The sequence below is a fragment of the Ursus arctos genome, unplaced genomic scaffold, assembly GCF_023065955.2.
Source record: "Ursus arctos isolate Adak ecotype North America unplaced genomic scaffold, UrsArc2.0 scaffold_22, whole genome shotgun sequence".
NCBI classification, from domain to species: domain Eukaryota; kingdom Metazoa; phylum Chordata; class Mammalia; order Carnivora; family Ursidae; genus Ursus; species Ursus arctos.
Window position 1 is genome coordinate 19,764,027 of NW_026622897.1, and position 27,959 is coordinate 19,791,985.

Sequence of the window (27,959 nt, forward strand, 5' to 3'; positions counted from 1 at the left end):
ATTTCTTGCTTGAATTTGTTTATTCTACTGGAGCTCTTTGAGGTGAAATTCTGTCTTTATGCATCTGTGTCCCATTCCACCATATGTTCTTTGAGGTTTGGGGCAGCACCTGTCGTATTTATCAATGGTACCTAGCACCTAGTGCTGTGCCTGGCATACAGTCGGCACTTAACACATGTTTATAAAATGAATAGATGAATGATTTGTTACTTTCAGATACTACAGTAAAGAAAAGTGTCCTCTGCTTGTTTGACGAGGCTGCCTGACGCTAACTCACTTTTTCCATTACCATATCTTCTTTTTTATTTCTGCCCACCACCAACAAAATGACTTCAGGACCAATAATTTAACCACTTCCCCAGTCTGCCCCTCCTCCCTGCTCTCAGGTTATCCTCATATATATTTACTGCCATCACTGGCTGACCGTTTGAGAGCAGGGCTGACTCCTTGCCTGGCTGATAGCGGTCTCCAAAGCCCATTCTTCAGGCCGGTGTGAACCATCAGTCCTGCCTTGAATAGAGTAAAGCTTTTGACCAGTTATATCAAGGTTAGGACTTTCTTTGTCTTTCACTGAAACAAAACCCTTTGGGATGCATGGTCACTTTGCTTATCTATCTTTTGACTGTGTTGGCTGGAAGAAATTTAATAACAATTCTTCTTAGTGAAATGTCAGCATCTGACCTATTGGAAATAATAATAGCTTCTTTCATTTTTTATGACACCTTACTCAACCCATACATCCATCTTGTCAACCCCAAATTATTCAACCTGTGTTATCATGATGCGTACAACAGCTTCAATGAGTAAAGTCATATATACATAGACACCCACACATGCACGTATACACACGGGATATTAAGGATATACAGCTCAAACCAATTCTGCTGTACTCACTGGCACTTTTTAAGGACTCCAATCTTGACCACTATACTTTGTTATCATTTATATTGGCCATTGGTGTCTATCCATTGTAGTAAATATCTCATGCACATATAATAATTGCTGCACTTCCAAACCTACTTAATATGGCCAGGCACTTTTTAAAAAAAACTATTTATTTATTTGTTTTAGAGAAAGAGCATGAGCAGGAGGGGCAGAGGGAGAGGGAGAGAGAATCTCAAGCAGACTCCATGCCCAATGTAGAGTCCGATGGGGCTGGGGGAGGGAGGGGCTAGATCTCATGACCCTGAGATCACGACGTGAGCCAAAACCAAGAGTTGGACACAAGAGTCAGGCGCTTAACCGACTGAGCCACTCAGATGCGCCGGGGCAGGCATGTTTTATATATATAAGTTTTAATTCTTACAGCCACCCTGCAAAGGCAGATGTTACTACCCACATTTTGCAGATGAAGGAACTGAGACTCAGAGAAGTAGTAGTATCTGAGTCGGGATGGGCTTGGCCTCAAAGCCTGTGTTCTTTTCACTACAACACTCAGCATCTTAATTAAAAAGCCTAATATGAAATTGAATCTTTAAAAGGTTGAAGAATCTCTGTTACCTCTAATATCCCAACTCCTACCCCATTCATCAAGGGGCTGGTTCTTGATTCTATCACAACAAATATGCCATTCTCTGTTTAGTAAGACAAAAGTGGGAGGAGGGAGAGGGATTCAGAGAATACTGCTCGTGTGTGTGGTGGGATTTTGCAGTTCTGTTGCCTAACGGCTTATTCTCATGGCACTCGTTCTCATAGGCTTTCTCTAGCCTTTGGGTCCCTGGGTCCCTTGGAAAAAAATAGGGAGGACACTGTTACCATATCTAAAAGGGTCTGTACAGATCACTGGCTACCCAGAAAGTCCTGCGGGTGATCAGTGAACCAGCAGGAACTAGGAACTCCCACCTAGCAGTAGGAACTGGCATTTGATGGGCAAAAAGGCCATTAAGGGCCAGCTCCTGTCCTACAAGTGTCTGATACTAAAGCATAGCAAGTATTTTTGACAAATGATAGGGCTACCCACAATGAGAACTGAAGAGCTTTTCCTTTAGCCTCAGAGTCAGTAACTCGTCGCTTCCCTCCTTATTTCCTTCGGATACCTGTCCGTACCCTGCAGGGTTTGGGGAGTGTGTGTAAGGGGGGCCACATAACAGGAAGGTGAGTCGAGAGTAGAGAGCTGGTGTAGGTGAGTGAAAGGAATATCTGAGCCATAACCTCCTCTTTGTCACTCCCCCAAGCGGCAGGAAGCAGAGAGATTGCCCAGCTCACCCCCAGGAGCAAGTAAGGAACATTGGTAAGAGTGTTGCTGTTGCCATCCTGGCCCCTGAACAGGGATATATGGCTGGAATTCACAGGAAGTAACTGGAACAAGGCGAAGACTATGTCAGGACTGGCCCTGCTCCCAGCTGCTTGTTGGCACTCTATGAATAATCGCCATACCACCAGGAGGGCGTATTGTTAAGGTCTCTCTGAGCGTTCCAGACAAGCCTCGTCCCCTGCGAGGCACAAACAATGTCTCCAGAGGGACTTGTGAAACGAGCAGTCGTAGGTCTTATTCCTTGACTTCTTGCTGTCGGAAATAGACACACAGATGTCCCACGCTACTGAAGTCTGGGTAGCCCGTCTGGAGCCCTGGAGATGGTCCCTTCCATTCCTGTCCAGGTCCCCTCCCCATCAGCGGCTTTCTTGGCTTATTTGGCTTATTTGGCTTTCAACTTTACCCTTCCCTTCAGTACCTGAGAAATGAGTAGCTGTCTTCGTGGGGATTTCAGCTGATTATTCTAGTTTGTTTTCTACCCCTTCACCTGCTGGCTTTCAGGCCTCATGTCTATTGGGTGTTACTGACCCCAGAACTGGTCCATCATATATTCTGGGGCAGCAAGTATCTCCTGGGATTGTCCCAGGTAAACCAGACATAGACTCACACTTCCTAGATGGTTAATGCCCACCTCACTGACTGGTAAGAAGAAAATGAATGGACATCTCGGCACAGTGAGTGGCCGAATTCAGGTCAAGCTAGCTGCTGTTCTCTGTGCTCTTCTTCGGCGTGTGACCACTTGAACTAGCACTGGCTCCTTCTTTCCATCTCCTCCTTCTTTCCTCTGTCCCTTCACCTCCTGACCTCTGCTTGTTGTCTTCACCTCTGCCACCAGACCTCTGCCCCCCGACTGCCCGGCGTTAACGGGGTCTTACAGCACTGCTTACCCTCTTTACGCTTGATCCCAGGGCTGGGGACAGCCAAGCCCGTGATTCTGGGCCCTGACCTGTTTGGTGGAGTTGTTGCTCCATTTCTCTGACCTTGCACGTAGGGCCTGAGCACTCCTAGGAGTTAGGGGCAGGGTGGTGTGAGGGAGGAAACCAATTTGCACAGACACGTTCCTACTTTATGTTCTCTTCACAACTTCATTCTCCAGGCCAATGCTTCCTGTCTTGCCCCGTCTAGTTCACCCTTGGGTTCATATCCAAAGATCTCTCAGTATCTTCTTTGTATAGGTGGAAACACCCTGGAAATCTTCAGGCTCGAGGCCTGAGGAACACTTTTAAGAGCACAGAATTCGGTGCTCCTTCACTGCTGCCTGGCTGCTGGCCTCCAGAAGGGAGAGCAGGAATGGCTGCAAGGTTGTCCCCGCAAGAGTAGAGGGAGGCCAGTCTCCCTGGGGAGGGGGAGTGGTGGAGTCCTGTCTGGCTCAAGGCAGAGCCTGGAATCCGAGTGGGACAGGAAGCCCCTGTTGGGGTGAGAGATATGTTTGGGTCAATAGTGTAACTCCCTGAAAAACCTCCTGTCCTCTGAGGGCGCACCTGCTCTCAGATCAGTGTCATGTCAGTACGGGTCCCCCCGCCTGCCTCGGTTTCCCGGCGTGTGTCAGGAGCCGCTCCTACTCGGGCAGAAGGGCGCTGCAGGAACCAGCTGCGGGGCGGACGGAAGGTCGCCGCGGGCTGACTCGTCTGCGCTCGCCGCTTTCGGTACCCAGGCGGGAAGTGGCAGAAAGTGCAAAGCGGGAGGAGCCCCCAGAAGCTGCGAGGGCCGCCGGTGTCTAGCCGGGAGGCCGAGCCCGAGAACATGCAGGTGCCGGACGTTGGCGGGTCGGTTTGCGCCGGGTCCGACCCCGAGGGCCTGCAGGTGCAAGGGGGCGGGGGCTCCAGGCGTCTGGCCGCCGAGCCGGGGCGGGCCGGGCCGCGGGGCATTTAAACCCGGACGACTGCCAGCGAGGGACACGCGCCGGCTCCGCGTCCTCCTTCGGCCACCCTCTCCGCTTCGGATACCGGCCGGGCACGATGCGGTCTTCCTTGGCCCCGGGGGTCTGGTTCCTGCGCACCTTCTCCAGGGACAGCTGGTGAGCCGGGCTGGGGGAGGGAGGCGCGCCGCACCCCGGAGCAGCTCCCCGCCGGGTCCGCAGCGCCGCGGGCCGGGAGCGCCGGCTGTCGGGCGGGGGACAGCCGGGTGCCGGAGGACAGCCCGCTTCGCACGGCCCACCGAACCCCGGCTTGCATGCTGGGCAACAGAGGCCAGGGGCGGGTGGAGCGGCGGATAAAGTGGCCGCTGGAGTTGCTGAGTGTCCCTTTTGTTCTCTCCTACTCCTTGGATCATACAGAGACCAGAACCCCGTGGTCCTGGGACCTCACCTAGAGGGGGTTCGGTCCCAAGGGACATAACCTTTCAGAGCTGCCGCTGCTCCTTGGCTGAACCGTCAGCCCACCAAGGAGTCCCCTGGCTTCTGCAGTAGCCTTCCACCTGACCATGTTGGGGGGTGCGGTGGGGTGGAGGGCTTTCGGCTCCCTCTCCATCAGAGGCCACACGCGGGAGTAGTTTGCTTGGTCCACACAGTGTATTTTGAACATCGTGTTAGTTGCCATCATTGACAAGTGGTAAAATTCAACATAAATAGCCAGAACCCCAGCTTCTCTTGAGAAACGGTTTAGCAACACCAGGCCTAAATTCCCAAATTCTATTACTGGGGGTTGAGGATCACCTTTAGGTAGGGTGGGTGCTCTTAAGATGACCAACTTTTTGGTTTTAAGATGGAAAGTCCTACGTACCCAACCCCCTCCGTTCTGGGCACATTGGGATGCTTGTCAGTTGGGGACAGCCCGCACTGGTGACAACCTCAGTCACTTCCAGCCTCTTCACTCATTTGCATTACTTATTTGATCCTTCTTCAGTTTAGGGCTGTTAAAATATTTTTCACAAAAAGATGAAATCATGACTCTGATAGGATAGAACAATGAACATGTGTTAAGGATTTTATTTGCTTATAATGAGAGAGGCAGAAAATGTTATGCTCAGTTAAAAAATCCAGGAAGGGGGGAAGAGGGGGTGATTGCTTAATGGGTACGGAGCTTCAGCTTGGGAAGATGGAAGGTTCTGGGGATGGCTGGTGGGAATGGCTGCACGACAGTGCGAAGGTACTTCGTGCCACTGACCTGTACACTTAAAAATGGTAAAGTTCATGTGATATATATTTTACCACAATTAAAAAAGAACCTGAAGAACTTGCCCATTTATAAATCAGGAATATGGAGACAAAACTGGTTTTTCCACAGGTTGGGAGAAAAGACTATTAATTTGAAAGTGTCATTTCATACACATGGCTTGTATGACTTATCAGTTACCTACCACTGCAAAGATTTATAAAACAGCCCAGAGTCAAGGAAAGGCTAGAATCTGATAACTGGAGGGGTGTCCTCTAGACAATTTACAGTTTCCCAGGGAAACTTTTTTTTTTTCTGAAGTCTCCCCTGTTTTGATCAAAATTAGTTGCAAAGATTATTCCTGATCACAAAATCAGGCCGGTCTCATTAGATTTGATCTGATTATGTCTGTAGGTACAGCCAGAGTGTTAATCTACGATATAGGCCTTGTTAAGTTGCTCCGCTGGAAGTTTTCATAAGAAATCGTAGACAGGAGTTTGAAAAGCCTTTATTTATTATTCTTTATTATTTACTGTTTTGAGATTAGGAAGCCAAGACACTGGTTTTCACCCTAGGTTTTACCTGCTGTGGGCAAATTCCTCTTTTCTTGAAGTCCCCAAAATATCCTAAGTGTCCCGGGCCTGCCAGGGAATGACCTTCCTTATTTGCCTATGAGGGAACACAGTAAGCCAGTTTTCTTGGGAGGGTTTTATTAGTATTGGCTCCGTGCAGTCAAACTTAGTTCCTTAAAAGGGGCTGGCTATATCTGATTGAATGATCATCATTGTCAAATATGACATTCCACGTAAGACCTTGGTTATATAATCAATTTTTCTAATTACATCCGTGTTAACAACAACAACAACAAAAAGACAGGGCACCTGGGTGGCTTAGTCAGTTGAACATCTGGCTCTTGATCTTGGTTCAGGCCTTGATCTCGTGGTCGTGAGTTGGAGCCCCACATTGGGCTCCACACTGGGCATGGAACCCACTTAAAAAAGAACAACAACAAAAGAACAGTTTCTTACTGAGCTTTTGCTAATAACCATATTGCTGTGAAAAGCGGGAAGACTCAACAAAAGTTTCTTTTTTTTTTTTTTTAAGATTTTATTTATTTATTCGACAGAGATAGAGACAGCCAGCGAGAGAGGGAACACAAGCAGGGGGAGTGGGAGAGGAAGAAGCAGGCTGATAGCGGAGGAGCCTGATGTGGGGCTTGATCCCAGAACGCCCGGATCACGCCCTGAGCCGAAGGGAGACGCTTAACCGCTGTGCCACCCAGGCGCCCCTCAACAAAAGTTTCTGAATTTGGGGAGGTAGGGCGGTCTGGTGGGGAGAATAAGATATTTGCAAGTGTTTCGTTTTAGTTTACAAAACCAGAATCTACTAAATTGTTATGGGTTGTACATGGCTGAAGAAGAAACTGAAAGGGCTTCCTTATTTCCAGAAAATCGAACACTGTAACATCAATAATATTCTGAATGTAAATGACAGCCATCCCTCATCAGTTCACTTAGGCCTGTGCGATTCTCATTCCACTGAGTCTTGGGTTAGCCATGTCAAAGACCTGTCTGCTTCCTCACTAGAGTTCTGGAAATCCTGACTCAGTCTGCTGATATGTTCTTAAAGATGCGTAAGCAATACCGTGAGAGGCCTGTAGCCAAGACTAAGTACTTGGTACAGCACTTTTCTGAGAACTCTCGGTTGCTAAAGATAAAACTTTTGGCCTATAGCTGATCACAGAGCCTTTGGGAAGAAGCATCAGAACGAAGCCACTGTCTGTAGGTGACAGAGACCAAAAGAGGCATGAATTAGCTTATTATGGTAATTTTCAAAAGTGAACGACAACCTGATGAGAATTCATGACAAGAATAATGTGGCTAACTAGGAAATGTGGTTGTTGCTGAGATATACAAAACAAAATCAAGCCAATGTCTAGAAACATAGTAAGGTAAAATTCAAATTCAAAGATGGTGAACGTTACATCTTGATTTATAAAAATGGATGAACACAATTTGTACGGAGAAAAAAATCTTGGGATATTTAAAAATCCCAAGATATAATTTATATAATATATATCAACTCAGGAGAGTCAGTAAGACTGCAGTAAGCCCTACACATCTGTATTTTATTTAAGTAACCTCCACACGCCACGTGGGGCTCAAACGCACGACCCCGAGATCAAGAGTCACACGCTCGTCCTATCGAGCCAGCCAGGTGCCCCCACACCTCTGTATTTTAACAAAACTCCATATAGGAAGGTCCGATGTACATCCCGAGGGGAAAACCACTGACCTAGAAGATGCTCAGTTCAAATTAAAGAAGTAAGGTTGCAGCCCAGGTAACACTTTAAACCAGAACCATAATCGGGACTGGTCGCACCGTATTGTTACCGTCTGGCAGAGCACTGCCGGGGCGTGGATACGTGGCAGGAGATTGTGGACCCAGAGGGCGCTGAGAAATCGGGAGAAACATCTCCTGGAGCATACAGTTTGTGAAATATTTATATAAATAATAACATTTTACCTTTAGAAATTTAACCTAGAGGAGGCTGAGTGTCTCTTCTGATTTCACAATTATTTCCATGCAGTTGGTCAATAGCAATATATCAAATAAAACCAATGATTTGCAGCACCTTTCTTTTTAAAAAGTGAAAAAGCAGATTTTCCAGGGGCCCTCTTGGATATCTTATTTGTCGTTTTAGGTATGAAAGATGTCCAGAAAGTTTTATTTTATTTTGCATTTAGGACTCGATTTGGGGAAGGCAAAAAATCAAAAGTTGTTAGGACATTCGAATGCTTATCCTGAGTGCCTAAGAAACTGTTCTTATCTACCCATTTGAAAGTGACAATAATACTTTAAAAAATAAGCATGGAAGGTAACATTGTAAAGAAACTTAGCTGTTTCCTAAAAATCTTTGTTTTAAAAAGTATGGAAAAGTATTCAGTAAGACACCAGATTTTTGCCATCTAGGCACATGACCCGAGAGGTAAAAGAGTAACATTTACAACCTCTCTTTAAGAGCAGACCAATAACCAACATTCAAGAAAATTCTGTCACTTTAACAGAGAGAAAACCAAATTCTACTTTTGCATTGACATATTTGATACTAAAGGAACCACAGGCTCTTTTTGAAAATAATATGAATAAAATGAAAACTGAGCCAGATTTGGACAAAACTGTAACATAATTACTTATTTTCAGACTTATTATTTGCACATACTGTAATCCAAAGCAAATCAAATTCTCTTTTCACAAACCTTCTATAAATTTATCCATTCAGGTTTTGTCCTCTGCTGTCTTCTTTCTCATTCTGGAATGACTGGTCTTTTACTTTAGGATAAAACTTCTCTTTTTCTCTTCTTATTAAAAAAACCCATATCTCATCACTATGTATGCCAAATGGTACCTGTCTGCCACTATTGTTCCTAATAGAGTTTCATTCATATATATTAATTATACCCTTTAACCAGAGTAACTTCTATTTTAGAGAAAGTAGGGTTGGGAAAGGTAGATAATTATAAACAGCCTGTCCCACCCCAGCATTTTAGAAGAGCTCGTGAATACACCTAACACAGCTTTCTACAAGCACACACGTCATTTAAAGTATGGTGCACACTTTTTAAAGTATGACTTCGGCTCTGTACCGTTTTCTCCAGCATCTCCCAGATTTAAGACCGATCTGGGTTGAAATCCTTTCAACTCTATGCCTTGTGCAGTTAACTTCTCTAAGCTTTGGTTTCCCCGTCGGTAAAAATCAGGTGGGTTCTGGAGGATAAACATGATATGCGAACACCCTTGACTCCCCGTGGCTGAGGCAGGGCCCTCAGTAAGTGTCCTTTTCCTCCTTTCCTGCTGGGTGTAGGTCCGGACTCCTACCAAACCCTAAACATGAATGTGGTGCCTACTGTAGACACATTCTTATTTGGAACTCTGGGGCTTGCCGTCGTGAATAAGACCTGGTCCTGCCTTCTTGCAACTAAGGATCAGACTCTTCTCAGACTTGCTGCTCTGCGTGCCCCCAGGGAGGGCATTTAGGCAGAAGTGAGGAAAGCAGACCTAGCGAGACCTTCCTGGACCAGGACACGGGAGGCTGGGCCCCCCGAGCTCTGTCGAGCAGGGCTGCCAGCGTTGCCTACCTCACGGGATTGTTGGGAACATTACGTGAGGTGCAGTGTGTCAAGTACTCAGACCAGGGCCAGGCTCCTATGAAGCAGTGAGTAAGCCTGAAGTATTGACTATCCTTCTACGCGCTGCTTCTGCTCTGCCCCAGACGTTGTTGACTTGTAGTTCACCGCAAGGCGATGATTTGTTTCCCTGCCTCACATGTGGTGTAACGAGGCACAGAGAAGTTTCGTCGCTTGTCCAGCCCCGCATAGTTAGCACACGACTGAGCCCAGGCCCGGGGTCTCTCCGCCGTCCTCCTGCTGCGAGTGTGGGAGGGGAGCCGTCACAGGGCCTCACACACATCACTCAATCCCTTTGAGGCTCCACGTCCTCGTCTATAAAATGGAAGTGACACTGTGCCTACACCGCAGGGTTTTGGTGAAATGAAATGAGAAGATATGGAAAGCACTAGGCCCAGCGGCCAGCTTCCAGCTTCCAGCTAGTCCTTGGTCACCGCCAAGGGCTTGGGCCTTTCTGTGGATGGAGGGAGGGATCCCACCCCAGGAGGAGGGAAAGGCAGCCTGGGACTCGGTGGAGGTGTTCTGAGCAGGGGCCACGGAGCCAGCAGCGCACAGAAGGGACGACAGCCGGTGTGTTGGGGACGGAAGCCATGTAGCTGCAGCTGGCGGGGCGAGGGCTGTGGGAGGAGCGGCCCCTGGGGACCTGCCTGACAGAGACAGGCAGCCGGAAGTGTGTGAGCAAGAGCCAGAGCCTGAGAGGTTTCTGCCCGGGGAGATGTCACTCCTGGCCCTCCTCCTCTGTGTCAGGATGGGGTGGAGAGCGCCTTCGCGGCCTGGGAGTCCTCCCAGCCCTGGGCCTGGCCGATGCCCGCCTGCTGGCCTAGCGTCTGCGTGGGCCCGTCTCGGGGCAGCTGGGAACATGGGCCTCTCGCCAGAGATGACTGTGGCTGCTGCTTACCGGGCTGGGCCCATTTCCTGGGGCCCTGAGAGGGAGAGGCACTCAGGAAAAGAAGAAGAGGAGCCTGTGGGAGGAGGGACCGGTTGGATGAGCAGGAATCAGGGGGAAGGAAGGCCTTGGGCAGGCAGGAAGGCAGGAGCTGTGAACTCCCACATTACTGTGTTTTCCCCACACCCGAATCTTCCCCCGTGAGCTGGAAAGGCCCAGGCTGCCTGCTGCTGCTGGAACAAACGGCTCTCCTTCCAGAGTCTGCCGAGGGCTCATGCTGCCAGATCCTAGCGCCCACCCTCGGGGGACCCAGAAGACCCCGCTGTTCGCTCCTCCCCTGCTATAGCTTACCCAATCCTCGAACTCCTGCGTGCAGGACTTTATGATCTTATTAAAGAATTTCCAACTGAGGCTTAGAGAGTCCAACAACTTGCCCAAGGCCACAGTCAGCGGCAGGACTCAGCCTCTTTTGGTCTGATGTTCTTATCCCTGTTCTGCTGGGGCCCTGATGCTGCCTGAGTAGCTTTGTCTTGTCTGACTTTCCTGGGAACTGCAAACAAGTGCTTGGTAAGGGCGACAAAAAGGGCTCCTTAAAATGAGCTGTGGTGATGAGGGGCTGCTCTGGAAAGGACTGGAAAGCCGAGAGGAGAAACTGGGGGACACGTTATTATTCCCGCCCCCCAACCCTTTGGTCTGCTCAGGGTCAGAGCTCATCACAGAGCATATGACCCTGTGGTGCTCCCCTCCCCCCCCTCGTGACTGCTGCCTTCCCCCCAGCTGCCTTCTGCTTCCTCTTCCTCCCTGCCATTTCCTCTTTCCCTTCTTGCAGAGCAGACTCATACCTCCCTTGGCTTTGGGGAGGGTATCTGACTTAGGGCCCGTGGATGGGTCTGGAATGGTTGATGTGGCTGGTCAAGGCCTTACTGCTTCCACTCAAACTGAGTGCTGAGGTTGGAGCGGAGTTATCCCAAAGTAACAGCAGAATGGAGGACAGACACCAGGGACAGAGGCTCTGAAGCCCACGACCCACCCCCCCATCTGACTGTCCCTGAGTTGGTATGTGTGTTGTGGGGGGCAGTGCTGCTGCTCTCCTCTTGGCCCCTGGCTCATGCCTCGTACCCTGGATCCTTCACGCTCAGGGCCAGGGGTGGATGAGGGTGAGGCATGGGCTGGGCTTCTAGAGACTCTCGAGGGGCAGACCATCATCTTACCTTGCTGGGTGGGACCCCCGCTCTGCCATCCTCAGCACATTTCTGTCTGTGCTGTTTGCATAGCGTTGACCACCTCTTCCAAACCCTTCTAACTCTCAGACTCTTCCAGAGGTTTCCAGTTGCCTGAGCAAAACATTACGCTGTCGCTGAAAGCCACGTCTTTTCATTCCAGCTGAGCACTCAGAGTTCCCTTACAGAACCTCCTTCTCCAAGCTTTCCTCTTTCCTGAAAGTGATCATGATCTTATCTACTCATTTATCCTATAAAGTCCTGGGCTTCTTGTGGCCACCTGCCAATTGCTCCCTTTGCTGGAAAGGATCTTGGGACCAAGCTCTGAGTCAGGTTGATCACTCTGAGCAAACTCCTGAGTCCCAGCTGGAGGAAGGGTAACAAGTAGAGGATTCCTTGGGCTGGCTTTCTGCCCCAAGAGGGCTTTGGGCCCTCCCAGACGTGGCCTGCCCCGTCCCATCCTGTGTGCTGAAGCCCTGGCTCTGGCCTCAGCCCTGTGGCGTCTTTTCCAGGCTGGCCTCTTGCTACCGGGATGTCTCCCAGGGGCCGTGGAGGATTTGGCGGGGGTGGGGGGTGGGGGGGTGGGGGGGGTAGGGGGTGGTGGTGGTGGCAGTCTTGCCACTGGCCCGGTTCTTACTGTTCCCAGCCTCTATCCTTTCCAGATCTGCGGAGTCCCAGAACAAGCACCTCCAAGGATAGGCCACTGAGTCCCATTTCCTCAGGGCCAGTGCCAAGCTCACCTGCAGCCGCAGCCAGCCCGTCACCTGGCTACCTGAGCAGCCCTAGACATCTGCTAGCAGCCCCTGGTTCATGCATGGGGACGTAGGGGATGGCTGATGAGGGAGCCTAAGTCCCCAGTGGCCTTACGGGGGGTGGGGAGGGTAGCAATGTGGTTGCAAAGCAAGGAAGCAAGTACTGGGGTTGACCTCGTAGCCACTGGGGAAAGGGGGCTTCTTTCCACCACCTCCTAAGGCCAGCGTCCCCCTCCTGTGCTGTTTCCTATAGTTTTTGGTGGGTGTACTGGGTGGTAATAGGTCCTATGGGGTTTTTGTTTGTTTTTAACCCGTTGCTACTTTGGGACACATGGATCCTTGTCCTTATCTCAGAAGAAGTCCCAGTGCCAAGTCTTAATAAGGTCGCTAGTTGGACTGTCCACTAGTAGTTAAGAGATAGCTAGTTCGCCTCTCTATCTAACTTGGTTACTGAGTAACCAGTGTTGGGTCAGGGGAGGTTGGGACTGTAAGAAGTGCCACTTTCTGCTAATAAAGATTTAGAGGGTCATGGGGCAGTCGGCCTCACCGGAAACCGTCTAGGGGCCTCATCGTCCCTGGCCTGTCAGCCCAGCCTGACCCAGCACCCGGGCTGCCATCCCTCCCCTCACAGCCCCCCGGGCCCACTGTGTAGATGTCCCCTGCTCCCTTCCCGGGGCCTCTTGACTCTGAAGAAAGCGCTCATGAGAAGGGAAGTGAAACCTGTGGTTCCACACGCCCAGGAGCCCCTCAGCTGTCTTTCCTGTGACAGACTCTGAGTCCGGCAGCCTTTGGTCAGCTTAGTTCAGCCCTCCGTCTGATCAGTGACCCCAGTCCCCTTTGAACGGTGGCACCTTGGCCTTTTTCTCAGAATAGCTGCCAAAGTGGAATGGAATGGAAAGAAGACTGTGGAATGGGAAGTGAATTGGACGAACGGGAGGCCTGGTTCCAAGGGCGCCCTGCCCAGCTAGCCATGGGACTCTGAGCTCCTCCCCGCGCCTCTCTGGAGTCCAGGGAGGAAGTCCCAGAGGGCACAGATGCCAGGCCTGACATCACACCTGCCCCCCTACCCACGCCCCCCACCCCTGAATCATGACTCTTCTGCTGTCTTGGGTGTCAGGTTTTCTACTGGAGGTTGGGGTCAGAGCTGGGGGAAAGGGCAGGCCGGGCCCCTGGAGGAAGGCAAGGCTGGAATCTCACAGGTCAGGATACTTGTGTGGGCCCCTGCTGACCCTCCTTATCTGCTCCCCAGGGAGCATCTGGGCAGGCCCCAGCAGGCCAGAGTCTCTGCTCCATCTCATTGCAGGCTCTGGGTTGAAGCAGAGTGGAGGTGGGGAGGGCGTGTGGGAGGAGTAGGGTGGCTGGGAACAGTGCTAGATCGCTGGGTTCCTCGTTGGCTCTGACCAGCTCCTGGGAGGGCTTCCCGGGCGACACCAGGCTCTGTGGCTGGCAAAGGTCTTCCTCACTGCTGGGCCCGTCACGGGAGAACAGGCAGAGCTGGGCCCTCAGCGGGCTTCAGGGATCTGTCAGACGCAGAGGAAATCGGATTTGTCTCCATGTAGCTGCGTCCATGTAGCAGCCACACTGGGCTCTGCTGAGTCCCTGGGGGTCTTAAAGATGGCTCAACAGGCACCTGGGGACTAGGGGGAGAGTCCTATTGGGTTCACCTATCCTTGAGAGAGACGCGCTTGGTGCCCTCATCCACGTGCAACTGCTGAGGAAACCAGAGGGAAAAAAGATTGAGGAACTCGTGTTTGGTTACCTGATACGTTCGAGGCATCCCTCAAAACACTTAGCTTTTTCCTGCCCTGGGTGCTTCCCAGACAGGGCACTGGACCAGCTATCTGTTGGGCCATAGTTTCCTTTCAGCCATTACTCTTTGAGGAAGGCCAGCCAGGCACCCTCTTCAAATCCCCTGAGAGAATTTCCCCCAGATTCTACAAGTCCCCAAACTGGAGGCGTGAGCCACATGCTGATGGGTGGGACCCGGAAATATTATTGCCACTAAGCTTTCTGATGTCAGTCACCGTGACAGTCACTCAGAGTGACCCCACGTTCCCTGGAGAACTCCAGTCCCTGGAGGTCCTCTGGGATCCGTCCATGCGCCCTTGGGAACTGGTGGCCAGAGGGCCCTGTTCGTAGACGAGCGTAAAATCCAGGCTGAATAGTTGGAACTTCATTCTTAACAGCATGGAGAGCCACTGGAGAAATATTAAGCCATGGAACGGAGGGGGGGCGTGTGTGACTTGGTTCTCTTCAGAAGGTGACCATGAGGTCGTGGAGAGAGGGGAGTCAGGGAACCCAGGTAGGAAGCTCAAGTCTGGGGTGAAGGAAGAAGCTAAAAGCAGGCTCTTCTGCAATTCCCCTGTATTTCACCAGTGGTAGCCTTCATGACACATTTGGGGGAAGTGAGTTTGGGGTTCGGAGGCAGAGCCCTAAAGAGGGCAGAGTGAGCCTCCCGTGTCCTGCCCCTTAGCTTCATGGAACTGAGGGATGGAAAGGGCTTCAGGGCCCCTCCTCCCCTTCCCCATCCTTCGCCATGAGATCTTGAATAACCCAAGGCTCCGGATCTTTCCTAATGCCTGCCCCTTTCTCCTGGGTTGTGGCTCCATTTTGAGGTCTATTTTCCATGCGCTTCCCAGCGGCCAGCTGCTGACTCAGCTCAGCTGACACTGACTCAGGAGGGCATCGAGGCCCTTCCCCCAGACCCTCGGAGAAGGGCAGGGGCCGGCCGTGGGGAGGATACTTGACTGGTGCCTGGTTGAACTGTTCTCTCCATCCCAGACCGGTCCTTGGGGTGAGAAGTGGGGGAAGGAGAGGGCTTATGGGATGTGTGAGCCACAGATGGAAAGAATGACCCTTCTGTCCAGTGGGATGGACCAGACGGGGCCTGGGAAGATGATGTGGATTCCGGCCTCCACTTTCCCGCTGTTGCTACATTTCCAGCGGCGTCTGGGCTCTGCCCTCGCTGGGCTGCCACAGCTGCCATGCCTGTCATGTTGGAGGCTTAAGAGGAGTAGTGAGTTCACGTTAGAGAGAGACCCTTCGGCCGTGGCAGCCCCCCACTTGCTCCCACCATTTCTGGTATTTTAAAAACAATTCTGCTTGGCTGCTACCCTGTCTCCACAGCGTACATGGGCCCACACAGGGGCGTCCTGACCTCATTGGGGTCACAGGACAGTAGAGGTGATGGGAGGTGATGAGAGCGGTCAGGGGGGCGGGGGGGGCATAATTTGTGTTGTCTAGGGGGCTGGCTAGCTCTGCTGGAAGGCCTCAGGCATTGGGACCAGAGAGACAGGGCCCTCTGAGCCCCCTGGCCTCCGGGCATCTGCTCCGACCCTCCCCTTGGCCTCTCTGTCCCAAGGAACCTGTGTCTGGTGGGGACCCTGAGTGCAAGCGTCGGTGGTGCTGAGGCCCTGGGGTTGCAGAGTGAGCCCCGTGGGGTCCTGCGCCTGAGCTCCCACTGGGGCGGCTTCCCGCTAAGCCAGACGCCCGCCTCGTCCTGCAGGTTTCGAGGCTCCATCCTCCTGCTCACCTTCTTCATCTACACCTGTTATCACATGTCCAGGAAGCCCATCAGCGTTGTCAAGGTGAGGCTGGCCTGGCGGCAAGGAAGAAGGCAGGAGAGGCTGGGCCCCCACAGAAATAAATTCTAGGAGAACGGTCTGCAACTTATTCCTTAACTGTAGCCATGGAGACGACGCCTTCACATGGCCGAGCCCCCCTTTTAGTAGTCATTCTTCCTAGAGAACTTTCCCGAGGTGCTCCTTTTGACAGCAGTGTTGCCGGCTGTGGCTGGAACGGGAGGGCAGGGACCCTGGGCTGTACAGGCTTTATTCAGACTCCCCTTGCCCTTCACTGAGGGTCTCACGCGGCCACTTGCCCCCGTAGCCACTTCCTGCAGGAGGAAATTCCAGAGGAAGGAGCACGGAGTCCGGCGGGCAGGCAGTGGTGCTGATGTGGTTGGGGGGGAGGGGGGAGAGTGTTTGCTCGTCTCTGGGCTGAGTGGGCTCTGACGCCGGGAGATGACCCCTGACCTGTGCACCCTCTTGCCTCTTCAGAGCCGTCTGCACCAGAACTGCTCGGAGCTGGTCAAGCCCGTCAACGACAGCCACAGTCTCAATGACACTACATGGTGTGACTGGGCTCCATTTGGTAGGAACGGGGCACGCTGCTCTTCCCCACCGGTCATTTCCCCGCCCCAGGAAGAGGTTGTCTGGGGCCAGAAAGGGCTTCTTGCAGGGGCAGCTAAGCACCAGCTCTGTCTCTCCCATCTGTTCCCAGATAAGAACAACTACAAGGAGTTACTGGGGGCCGTGGACAACGCCTTCCTTGTGGCCTACGCCATCGGCATGTTCATCAGGTAAGGGCCGGGCCTGGAACTGTCCCAGAGTGGGGTGGCCCAGAGCTGCTGGCTCGCCCAGGTGGATAGGAGGCCAAGACGAGGGCACACACCACCAGCCCCTGGCCATTCTCCTTTCCTTCCCGTGGCCGCTCGGCCTATGCCGTCTGCTGGCAGACTCCCGTTCCTAGCAGCTTCTTTCCCTGGAAAGCCTTCCCTGGATGCCCCCTCGGAGGCTGTTCTGTCAGACGACAGTGGCGGTGGTATGGCTGGAATATGGTTTGTCTCTGAACGGGGATCCTTCATGGGTGGCCCTGGACGCAGAGATAGCTAGGAAACCCGCCATCCTCTCCGGGGCCTAAACTAGCCCAGCAAGCATGGCTTTGACGTAGCCAGCCTGGTGTCTGTTGCCAGGAACCAAAGGTGAAGAAGGCAGGGTACTGCCTCCCAACAGCTCACAGCCTCACGGAGGTGCCCGGTTCAGCAGCAGCTGGGTCCAAACCAGTGTGGTGGCTCAGTGACAGGATGGCGGTGCTGCCTTCACTCAGAGGAGGGGCGCACGCCAAGGGACTGAGTGGGGAAGGAGGAGGGGGAGTTCAGTCTTAGAGTGCTGAGCTGCACGTGTTTTGGGGCAACCAAGTTCAGATGTCTGGAAGGCCTCTGGGTGTGATCCCGCGGGGGGAGATCAGGATGGGAGATACCCGGTTGGAGCTGTGTAACATGGAGGTGGTAGAGCCATAAAACTGATGCAAGGGACTGTGCCCCAGGGAAAGTCAGGGAGAGGGAGCCGTCAGCCAAGGGCAGGGGGTGAGGAGGCCAAGGAGAGATCATTGCAAGGAGCATGTTCAGCAGCGGCAACGAAGGCAGCGAAGTCCAGTGAGTGCAGCCCCGAGGGCCTCCCTGGCAGGTGGCAGGCAGCACAGAGGTCATCGGTGGTCACTCGGGCCTGGGGTCACTGGCTCAGTGGTGCGCTGGGGGAGGTAGCAGGGGGCTGAGCTGAGGACGCAGCTGGTGATCAACCACAAATCCACCTCTCTTCTCCAGCGGGATTTTTGGGGAGCGGCTCCCCCTCCGTTACTACCTTTCAGCTGGAATGCTGCTCAGTGGCCTTTTCACCTCGCTCTTTGGCCTGGGATACTTCTGGAACATCCACATGCTCTGGTACTTTGTGCTCATCCAGGTACGAGCCTCCGTCTTGCACTCAGACCGCTGCTCCATCGTGGGAAGGATTGTGGAGGCCGCTAGTCCTTCCCAGCCACCCCAGGTCACAGCAGAATTGGGCCGTGCATAACCCCTTCCCAGCCCAGTGCTCCCCTGTTAAGCTTCGGGGCCCTTCTTCCCACTTCTCCCCATCATGCAGATCAGGCATTTGCTTGCTGGGTAAGGGCACTACCCTGAGGTCCCTGAGAACGCCTGAGGGCCTCGGTCTCTGCAGGAAGGCTCTTGGGCCAGAGGAGAAATCGGCTCGTGGCATTAGGGTATGTGTGTGTGTGTGTGTGTGTGTGTGTGTGTGTGTGTGTGTGTGAAGGGGGTGCTTGTAGCGTGGGCTGTGGAGGGCCCCGCAGCCTGGGAGGGGGCACGGGGACTTTGCGGCATGGCCCAGGCCTGTCCCACTTACCTCCAGTCTCCCTGCAGATCTGCAACGGACTTGTCCAGACCACAGGCTGGCCCTCTGTGGTGACCTGCGTTGGCAACTGGTTCGGGAAGGGAAAGTGAGTGTGGAGAGGGAGGAGGAGCGGGAGGAGGAGGGGGAGGTAGTCTGGGAGGGCTGTGGGCAGTGAGGCGGTCACTCACGGCCCCTAGTATAATTTCAGGGTGAAAGGTTAGAAACTTGTGTCCGTCTTGCTGACTTTCACGTTTAGTTAAGTGTTTTAGTGACTGAAAAGCATTACTGATTTTCTCATGGATACGGTTTTAGTCCATAAAACAGGCCACCTTAGTTACATATTTTCCTCATAAAAGATGGATTTCCATTTTGCATGAAGACAAAAATGAAGCCTATAAAACTTTATTATTATTATTATTTTGTACTTAAACTGGCTTTTGTGCAAAAAAAAAAAAAAAAAAAAGTCACTTTCGAGCAGGGTTCCTCCAGCTCAGCCCTCCTGGACATTTGGGGCCGGATCGTTCTTGCCGTGGGGCTAACCTTACACTGGCAGGGTGTTCAGCAGCTTCTGCCCACTAGACGCCAGTACGATACCTGGAGCGGGGACAGTTAAAAGTCTCCAGACCGTGCCTCTGTCCCCTGGAGGCAGGGTGGCCTTGGTTGAGGACCAGTGGTTTAGAGCAGCAGCCATGGAGGGAAGAGGGGTGGGGCTGGATGTCCTCAGGGTGGGGAGAGCTCCGTCTGGAAGGCCTGGGTGAGCCGGCTCCTGTTGCTGGCTGAGGGGAGTGGGACCCCAGGCCTTGCTGTCACCCGCTTGGCACCAGGCCAGCCCTCCCGCACCTCCCTGACTGGTTGTCTTTGGGCTTGGAGGCTGGAGGCAGCCAGCTTTTTGCACTTGGCCAGGGCAGTTGTAATGAACCCTGTGCTTCTCTTTTGACTTTTTTTTTTTCTTCTCCCCTTTTCTTCCCTATCCTTCCTCCCTCCCCTCCAGGCGGGGCCTCATCATGGGCATCTGGAACTCACACACATCCGTGGGCAACATCCTGGGCTCCCTGATCGCTGGCGTCTGGGTGAATGAGCAGTGGGGCCTGTCGTTTGTGGTGCCTGGCGCCGTCACAGCCGCCATGGGTGTCATCACCTTCCTCTTTCTCATCGAATGTGAGTGGACCCCTCCCTCCCTATGGGGCTCAGAACTGAGCTCCCCCTTCTCCTCTTGGGGTCTGGGAGAAGGCAGCTGGCTCGAGGGCGAGGATTACTGGTCACGGAGCCAGAGGACCCGTGTGTGGCCTGGAGCAAGCAGCCCCTCTGGGCCTCAGTTTTCTCATTTGTAACAGAAGAATAGCCTCTACTAGCTAGGGCTGGTTAAGGGCTCAGTGAACTGTGCAGTCGGGACGCCTGGCCCGTGGCTGTGCTCAGCAAGTGTGAGCAGGGGTGGGCGGAGGGGACGGGACCCTCCTCACCCGCTGTCCTCCTCTGCATTCCCTGATGGCCTCGGGAGACAGTGCAGCCCGGCAGTGTGGCCACTTTGCAGCCAGGGAATGAAAGTCCACAAAGCAGTTGATGACCCTGGTGACAGATTGTTAGGGCAGCCAGGCCTGGAAAGTGCCTCCCGAGCCCAGGTTCCAGGCTCCCTCGTGCTGGGAAGTGGACTGGCCATTAACTTAGCGGGTGAGGCCTGGCCTGCTGGGAAGCTTCTTAGAAGGTTGGTTTTTTTTCAGACCCAGAAGATGTGGACTGCACGGCTCCCCAGCACCACACGAGTGTGAGCCCCCCAGCCCGCCCCCTGCCCTGCTACTCCATCCGCAGGGGCAGGTCCCAGAGAGGACGAGGGGGTGGGAGGAGGGATCCATGTGGCCGCAGTTACAGCACAAGGTCAATGTCAAGGCCTTGGGCGGGCTCCCCGATAGCCTGAGTGGACCTGGCAGGACGGTAGTTTGGTCCTGGAGGGGGGCGCATAACCCCTCCAGCCTGGGAGCCTCTACCTCTCACGCGGGTGACCCCCTAGCTGGTGGGCGGTGGTCCTTGGCTGTGCCCACAGCCAGGGCTCCTCTCTGTTCAGGATGGGCTGGAACAGAACCAGGACAACGCTGAGGACCTTGGCAACGGTCCCTGCACTAACAAGGAGAGCAGCCTGGAGAGCGCGGCCAGGTGCTCCAAGGAGCCAAGTGTGCAGCCCGCCGCCATCAGCTTCCTGGGGGCGCTCCGGATACCGGTGAGAAGTCTGGGGAACGGAGGGAAGCGAGAGCTCTCCAGATGTCCCTGCTGGATGTCAGGAGATGGGGGGGATGCTCCGGGTGATCGATGGCTTCCAGAATGTCTTTCTATGAGGTGCTTTGGGGGAGTAGCCAACTTGGGAAGGGAAACATGGGAGGCTTGTCTGGACACAGCGTTTGAACACAGGCACATGGCTTTGATCGCGACTGGAGATGTCCTTGAGGTTGCTTTGTGCGGTTGGTGGTGGCGGAGCGGGGGGTGCTGAGCCACTCCTGGGGCTCCCCCTGGCCAAGGATATCTTGCGTGCCTTTCCATCACACCCTCTGTCGTGCTCTCCAGGGTGTGGTCGAGTTCTCCTTGTGTCTGCTCTTCGCCAAGCTGGTCAGCTACACCTTCCTCTACTGGCTGCCCCTCTACATCTTCAACGTGGGTAAGTCTGAGGGGAAGAAGAGGGGAGCACGGGGTCTCTGAGGAGGCCAGGGCCACCTCTGATGGGAAGAGGAAATCTGTCACGTGACGCACGGGATTCCAGATACAGTCACGATATCTGCGGAACCTCTCCTAGGGAAAAGGGAGACTCTATAAAAAATTTTTGTTTATTTAGTTTTTAGTTGGAAGTTAGACCTTGCACACTACTTCATAGACCCCGATTCCAGCCACCTTTCTTCTCTTGGTCCAGAGTTGGGGGTTAGGAACTCAAAGCTGTGTTCTGTAACCCTTCCTAACTTCTTCTCCAGCCTTGAGTATAGGAGTACCCCCCTCCAGCCTGTCTGGCTCGTAGATGAGAGGGACTGGATGGTGTGGGGACAGGTCTGCCTTTGAATGCCTCCCCCACCCCCGGGAAGACGGCCTGGTGAACTACCCCACTGCCTTGAAGCCTGGTAGTGACCACTGCTCTCCTTTCCCCAGGGGCTGCCAGGAGGCTCCCGGGATTGATGCCTGGTGCCTGGGTCAGCGGCACTGCCCTCCTTCTGGGCCCACTCTCCCCCGCCCGCCCCTGCCCTCCGAGCTCTGCCAGGGCCCAAGCCCTCCGCCCCGGGGCTGTGCTGTTCCCTCCAAGCCCTGTGGGAGGGCAAGGCTGCTTTGCATGCTCTGTACTTGCTCTAAACAGGATGCTGTGGGGATTACGCAAGACCAAATCCCAGCCCATAACTTGCCCAACAGCCCCATCGCAGGGCCTCTCTCAAAGATAGAGGGAGTGCGCCAGGCAAGCTCTGTGGACACTGGGACTCTTTGTTGTGTGGCCTTGGTGCCGACTTCAGAGTATGAGTCAACCCTGAGGGTTAGGCTACAGTTCCAGCTTCTGGACCTTCCTTTTTCTAATCCAAGGACAGGGCCTGGGACCTGAGGTCCCCATCTGCCTGTGAGTCTCCTTCCTGGCTCTATTAGCAGAGACCTCACATGGGTGCGGGGGCTTCTGGTGGAGGCTGGCCAGGAGCTCGGGAGCAGAACACGAACCGGGCTGGCTGAGCTGCTCCTGCATGAGAGCAGCTGGGCCCCCTCCCCCCGCCTCCGGGCCAAGGTGGCCCAGTGGGACAGGGTTCTTCTGCGCCAGACCCCCGTGCTTTCGGGGGATGGCTTTTCTGAGAGGTCAGAGCCAACCTGCAAGGGGAGAAGGAAGTACAGGATGGGGTGGAGGGCACAAAGGGCATCAGACTCCTGCAGATTTACTTGTGACCCTGGCCAACGGCTTCCCATGGGTCCTCGCTCCTTCCTCTGAAACTAGAGGCAGTGGGACTGGGTCAGATGCTCTGTAGGGCTTTTTCTGGCCGTGGCATTCCACGACGTTTGCTCTGAGCCCCCAGGTCTGACCACATATTTGTTTTCCGCAGCTCACTTCAGTGCCAAACAGGCTGGGGACCTGTCTACCCTCTTCGATGTTGGTGGCATCATGGGTGAGGCCCTGCCCCATGCTGCCCTAGGCAGTATTCCCCCTTTCTTTTGTGGGGGTAGAGAAGGAAGGGACAGGTCCAATGTGACATACCTGGGCAGGTGGCATCAGAGAAAAAAAGGGCTCCCGCCCAGCTCGGGAGCCCTGAGAGAGTTGACCCTCGTGTTTGATCTTCCCATAAAGCAGTGGGTGCAGGGAGGGCTTCAGAGGGAGAAGCTCGCTAGCTCTGGATGCCCAGGCCCAGGCTAGTGTGGGCTAGAGTGATGGGGCAAAGCTCGGGGTGCCACGCTAGCGGGAGGCCGTGCTCACACCTGGAGCAGCGGTGTGTGAGCTGCTTTGTGTTCTAGGCGGCATCATGGCGGGGCTCATCTCCGACTACACCAATGGCAGGGCCACCACCTGCTGCATCATGCTGATCCTGGCCGCCCCCATGGTGCGTATACGCGCAAGAGCAAAGTGCGCATGCTCTTATGTACCTGTGCGGGCTGCTGAAATGTGTGCGCACCTGCGCGTTTATGCACACGTCTGTCTCCGCGAGCGTGTACCTCCATGTGCATGCTGGGGGAGAAGCCAGGGGTGGCACAGAACAGAGATTCAGACTGAGAATTCTGGGAAGGGGTTAGCAAGGGTTTGGCCTTGGTGGAGAAGGGGGAGGCCAGCTGCTAAACTTCCTGGCCCAGGAAAGAAGAAATTAAGGTTAGATAGGAGAAAAGCCTTTTTGAGAAATAGGAAACAATAGCTTCCCACATCTTAGACCCTCCATCCCGGGGACCATTAAAGACCAAGAGGTCTGGGTTTGAGAAGAAAAACAAGTAAGGTGGCCTCTGGGGTTCCCCGGCAGGAGAGGGTGTGCCAGACTTCTGGGCTCCAGTCTAACCCAGGCAGCCCAGGGGGAGGCCTGGGTGTGACCCTGCCGCTCCCTTTTCCTCTCTCAGATGTTCCTGTATAACTACATTGGTCAGAACGGGATTACCAACTCCATAGGTGAGGGGGTGGCTGCACGTCCGGCCCACACACAGGAAGAGCATTGCCTTGGGGGCCCAGGAAGCTGCCTTGGGGGCATTGGGAGGCACAAAGAAGTGGAGGTTCTCAGCCTGATGCCTGGGAGGGCTCACCTGCTTTGGGGCTGGGGCTGGAGGTGGCCCCTCATCCCTAACCAGCTGTCTTTGTCACTGCCCCAGTAATGCTGATCATCTGTGGGGCCCTGGTCAACGGCCCTTACGCGCTCATCACCACTGCGGTCTCTGCTGACCTGGTAAGCAGGCTGCCCTCCTGAGTCGGGGATGACTCTGGGCATTTGGTCAGGGCCTGGGGTCTCCAGGTCCAATACCCTACATCCCCTCCCTGAAGCACAGAGATCCTGGTATAGGAGGTCCTCAAAGCTCTTCAGAATCTGCCATTGGCACCCCCCTTTCCTCTCGACTCCAAGCCCCAGTTGCTGCCTTTCCCCAGGTTAGCCCCAGCCCAGTCCTGGTGCTGCCTCTCTGGTTGGGTCTCCCCATTCCGTTCTCTCTCCCCAGGGGACTCATCAGAGCCTGAAGGGCAATGCAAAGGCGCTCTCCACGGTCACGGCCATCATCGACGGCACGGGGTCCATAGGTCTGCGACTCCAGCTTTGGGGCCCTGGCAGCTGAGCCCCGAGCCTTGCCTTGGGCACACTTCTCGGAAAGCTGCCCTGGGGTGGGCAGGGAGGTTAGGGCCCCTTGTTGGGGGCCCTTCTCTGACGCTGTGTTCTGCACAGGTGCGGCCCTGGGGCCTCTGCTGGCCGGGCTGATTTCCCCCACGGGCTGGAACAATGTCTTCTACATGCTCATCTCCGCCGACATTCTGGCCTGCTTGGTACGAGTTCTCGGGGGTACACAGATGGGTATTGGTGCGGGCGAACGGCCTGTCGTGCAGGCTGGACCCCTGGAGGTCCAAAGCATTGGCCACGAGGGGCTCTGGGACAATGAGAACAGCTGCCCTACCCTGAGAACCACTTTCTTCCCGTGGGTGAACTCCCGCCAAATGAAACTGTGTGCCCATGACCCTCCCTCCTGGAGCCCCCCCCCCCCCCCCCCCGTCACCCGGCACTGGGGACTGACCATGTGGTCAATGCTAATGTCGCCCTCCCCTCCCTCTGCGCCTCCAACTCCCCACAGCTCCTCTGCCGGTTGGTGTACAAAGAGATCATAGCCTGGAAGTCATCCCTGAGCAGAGACAGAGGGTGAGTCCTCCAGACAGCTTAGCCCCACCTCTCTTCTCACAGGAGTGAAAAACCAGTGCTCACTTGCTCTGCGCTCAGTCTGAGCCGCCCTGTGGCGCAGACTGGGGTCTGAGCCCCCCTGTGGCGCAGACTGGGGCCGGACCCGGGAGGGGCTCCATGCCCCCCACCCCCACCCCCAACCCCGCTGATGTGTCCTCTGTTGTCCTCATATGTCTCCATAGCTCTAGCTTCGCCCTAACCCACCCACGGTAGTATTTTCCTCAAGTCCCATGACTGTGAGTATTTTCTTCAAGTCGGTGGCACGTGTGCTGTTAGAGTGGGGCCTGCATGCAAATCCTCTCTCCTCCAATATGATTTTTTTCCAACTTTCTCTTTTTTCCTGGGGGCCAGCTCCGAAGACTCTCCCCCGAGCAGAGCATGGTGCTTGGGAAGTGTTTCCTAAGGAGCCCGAGCTGCCACAGAGGTTGGCAGACTCTTCTCCTTAGGGGGAGTGGCAGGGCTTTGGCTGTACCCCTAGGACAGAGGCAGGATCCAGGGCAATCATTTTCCCTCTGAACTCAGACTCTGAGCCCTATGTGCCTCAAGTTCAGAAGCCAGGATCATCTGGCCCCTCTGTCTGGGGTGTACAGACAAAACAACGACCAATCAAAGCCTCTGGGATGAAATTCAAATCAAGCCCCGGTGGCTGGCTGCTGTGTCCTCTGTCTGTTGCCCAGTGGTGGTGGGTGTGGAGGCCACACAGATAGGTTAGTGGCCGAGGCAGAGCCAGCAAGAGGCTGGGCTGTGTACTGGTGCTGAGGGTGATGCTGTCTCTGGCCTTTCTGGCTCTCCTTCTGAGCAGGAGACTCTGGCTAATGGGGAGCTGGCCGGAGCCGTGGACCTGGTCCTGGATGGTAAACGTGTGGGAGAGGCCCCTGGGGTCATGGTGACCAGCACCATATCGGGGAAGCTCTTCCCCTGAAGGATGGCGTCTTCTAGGATCAGGGGGAGAAAAATTGAGAGCAGGAGGCCTAAGCAGAGTGTCCACCCCACCTGCCCTGAGGAGGACTGGTGCTCCTCCTGCCTGCCTTCCTGGGCCAGGCCTGAGGGGAGACTGGGAGGGGAAGAAAAGCAGCAGGGGGGGGGGATGAATATTTAGTCAGCGTCTGCTCCTGGAATTGAGTGCCTTCAGACACAGCGCTTACCTCTCAGCAACCCTGAGAGGTTGGTTCTGTCATCTACAGGTGAGAGAACAGAGGCTCAGAACTCAGGGAATGGGCCTGAGGCCTTCAGCAGAGCCTAAATTTGAACCCAGTGTGTGGGGGGCCTGCTTTTCTCTGTCCTCCTGCCAGCCTGAGCTGGGCTGCCTCTGAGGAAGGCCGGTGTGTGGGGAGCAGAGGAACTTGCTAGGGCAGGGGGAGCATTGGGCCTAGAACCAGAAATCCCTGGGCAATCCTGACTTCTCAGCTCACTTGCATTCATAAGACCGTGGGCATATCCTCTGAGCCTCCACAGGCCTATGTGCATAACGTGGGGTGCGCATCCCTAAGCGCCTGACAAGGTGATCTGAGGCTGAGACAGGATGGGGTCTGTGACCCCCGGGTTGTCAAACCAGCAGATGTGGTACCAACATGACAAGGTTTTCGGTATCATCCTGGCTTGCTACTTGCCGCTGAAGGGGAGAAAGGGAGCCCTAATGACAGAGAACAGGGATGAGAGGCAATTATTAAGGGACCCTACACACCTGCCTTCCCTGTCCCCACCACTGGGGCGGAAGCTTATGAACCTGTCTGTGTCTTACTTTCCCTTCCCTGCCTCTCTCCCCTCCTGCAGGTACAAAGAGATATGAAGCCCTCTTTGGAAGAGAAGCACGGAGGGTCCCAGCTGATTCCAAAGTGCTCCCCCGGCCCCCGCACGGGGGGCAACACAATGGAACCTGCCACAGAGGGGCTGACAGGACCGCTGGGGGGCTGGGAGGTTCTCCGCGGGAAGGGACTGCCAACATGAGGAATGCAGGACTCACGGCCCTGAGCTCTGGAAGCTGCAAGCAGAAGTGGTGGGAATCAGAGCTGAGTGGTGTCTCCAGCTCCGTAAGGAAAGAACATGCTCAGACTCTTGCTTGTTCAGATTCCAAGACAGAAGGCAGGGGCTTGACGTGGGCCAAGACCCGGCAAAGATGTGTCTCTCCTTCCCACGTGGAATTTGCACCTCAGTGATCAGCCTGTACCTCTCGGTGCATTTCTGACCCTATTTCTGAGCCGCCCAGCCTCGCTTCCTTCCTTTGCCCGCGAGCCGGTTTTCTCGTGTATTTCCCATGTTGGAACCTCTTCTACCCTGCACTGGATCCTCTTTCTGACTCCTGACCCGAGTCAATTAAAGTGTTATCGCTGTATCCTCCAGGGCCAGGACCAGGGAGAGGCAGGGGAGGTGCCTACGGGACAAACATTATGTTAGGGAGGCATCACTCTTGGGCCTGGGGCTGGGCCGCCCCGGAGCGTGAGGGCCTCCCTGGCCCCAGTCTCATCCCAGCCCTGTGTCCCCAGGACAGTGCCGGGAGTGGGGCAGGCCTGACTAAAACCACACGTGCCAGTGATGACCGAGCGCTCACTGCACGCTAGCTCTGCTCTGGGAACGGGGTAGATAGTGGGCACAGAGGAAGGACTTAGCCCTGAGCACAGGCCCCAGGGTGATGAGCCTAGCGAGAAGAAAGGCCGCCTGGCTCCTGCAGGCCCGAGTTCCGTGGTCAGTGGCCCGGAGCTCTCTGCGGCCTGCCTCTTCTGCCCCGTGTTCCTGCCGTCCTTCTCCTGGCCTCCCCGGATCCCGGAGTGTGGCATGCCAGGCTAGCTCTTGGCACTTCTCTCTGAGCTCCAAAGCTGCCTGTCAGCACAATACAGATGCCTCCAGCCAGCCTTGCCTCCGCTTGTCCTTGTTCGGGCTTGACTCGGCTGCACAGGTGGTCGGGTCCTTCTGCAGGGGCTGCTTAGAAGTGGGCTTCCATGAGAAGGTACTTGCAACGACGGATGGCCTGCGGGGCACAGCGGGAGCTAGAGCCCCATACAGGGTACAGCTGTGGCATTTACTGGGACACTGGGGGACAAGGGTGACACTGTCATAGGTTGTACACACTGCCCTGGGGACAAACTGGTAAGCCTCCAACTGCCTGACACTCACCCCAACTGAAAGCAGGAGACGGTCGGGACCTCTAAGTCCTTAGACCCCGCTCGCCTCCGGGGGCAGTGCTGCAGGGCAGCAGGGCCTCATATTCGGCTTTCTTAGAAGCTTCCTTCAGCGCCCAGCATCTGCGCGGCTCACTCAGGGCAGCCACTAGATGGC

General features: G+C 54.6%; 2 protein-coding genes across 4 annotated transcripts in view; one reads left to right on the forward strand and one right to left on the reverse strand.

The window, feature by feature from the left end:
• SLC37A2 (solute carrier family 37 member 2) lies at positions 1-27,533 on the forward strand. 2 transcript variants are annotated; one of them, XM_057316660.1, is made up of 18 exons: positions 1-4,271; positions 15,897-15,978; positions 16,450-16,543; positions 16,673-16,751; positions 17,775-17,910; positions 18,366-18,442; positions 19,328-19,494; positions 20,055-20,098; positions 20,396-20,548; positions 20,890-20,980; positions 22,383-22,445; positions 22,789-22,874; positions 23,377-23,425; positions 23,623-23,696; positions 23,962-24,040; positions 24,183-24,280; positions 24,583-24,647; positions 24,869-27,533. In XM_057316660.1, the coding sequence occupies exons 1-18, from the start codon at positions 4,213-4,215 to the stop codon at positions 24,897-24,899; spliced, it is 1,527 nt and encodes a 508-aa protein (XP_057172643.1). In that variant the 5' UTR covers positions 1-4,212; the 3' UTR covers positions 24,900-27,533. The 2 variants fall into 2 exon arrangements, with proteins under 2 accessions (XP_057172643.1, XP_026361268.1); XM_026505483.4 differs by having other exon boundaries at positions 26,460-27,533.
• TMEM218 (transmembrane protein 218) overlaps positions 18,725-27,959 on the reverse strand; it is a 30,328-nt gene continuing 21,093 nt past the window's right edge. The window contains exon 6 of one of the 2 annotated variants that reach the window (XR_008960873.1): positions 18,725-21,111. The gene's annotated coding sequence lies outside the window, so the exon portion shown is untranslated. Of the gene's footprint in view, positions 21,112-27,524; positions 27,714-27,959 lie in introns of those variants that run through there. The other variant, XR_008960874.1, reaches the window with a different exon arrangement.

Coding starts and splice junctions, on each gene's coding strand:
- SLC37A2 (XM_057316660.1), top strand. CDS start 4,213: ATGCGGTCTTCCTTGGCCCCGGGGGTCTGGTTCCTGCGCACCTTCTCC. Junction 20,549..20,889: donor TGGGGGCGCTCCGGATACCG/GTGAGAAGTCTG, acceptor CGTGCTCTCCAG/GGTGTGGTCGAGTTCTCCTT. Junction 24,648..24,868: donor TCCCTGAGCAGAGACAGAGG/GTGAGTCCTCCA, acceptor ATGTCTCCATAG/CTCTAGCTTCGCCCTAACCC.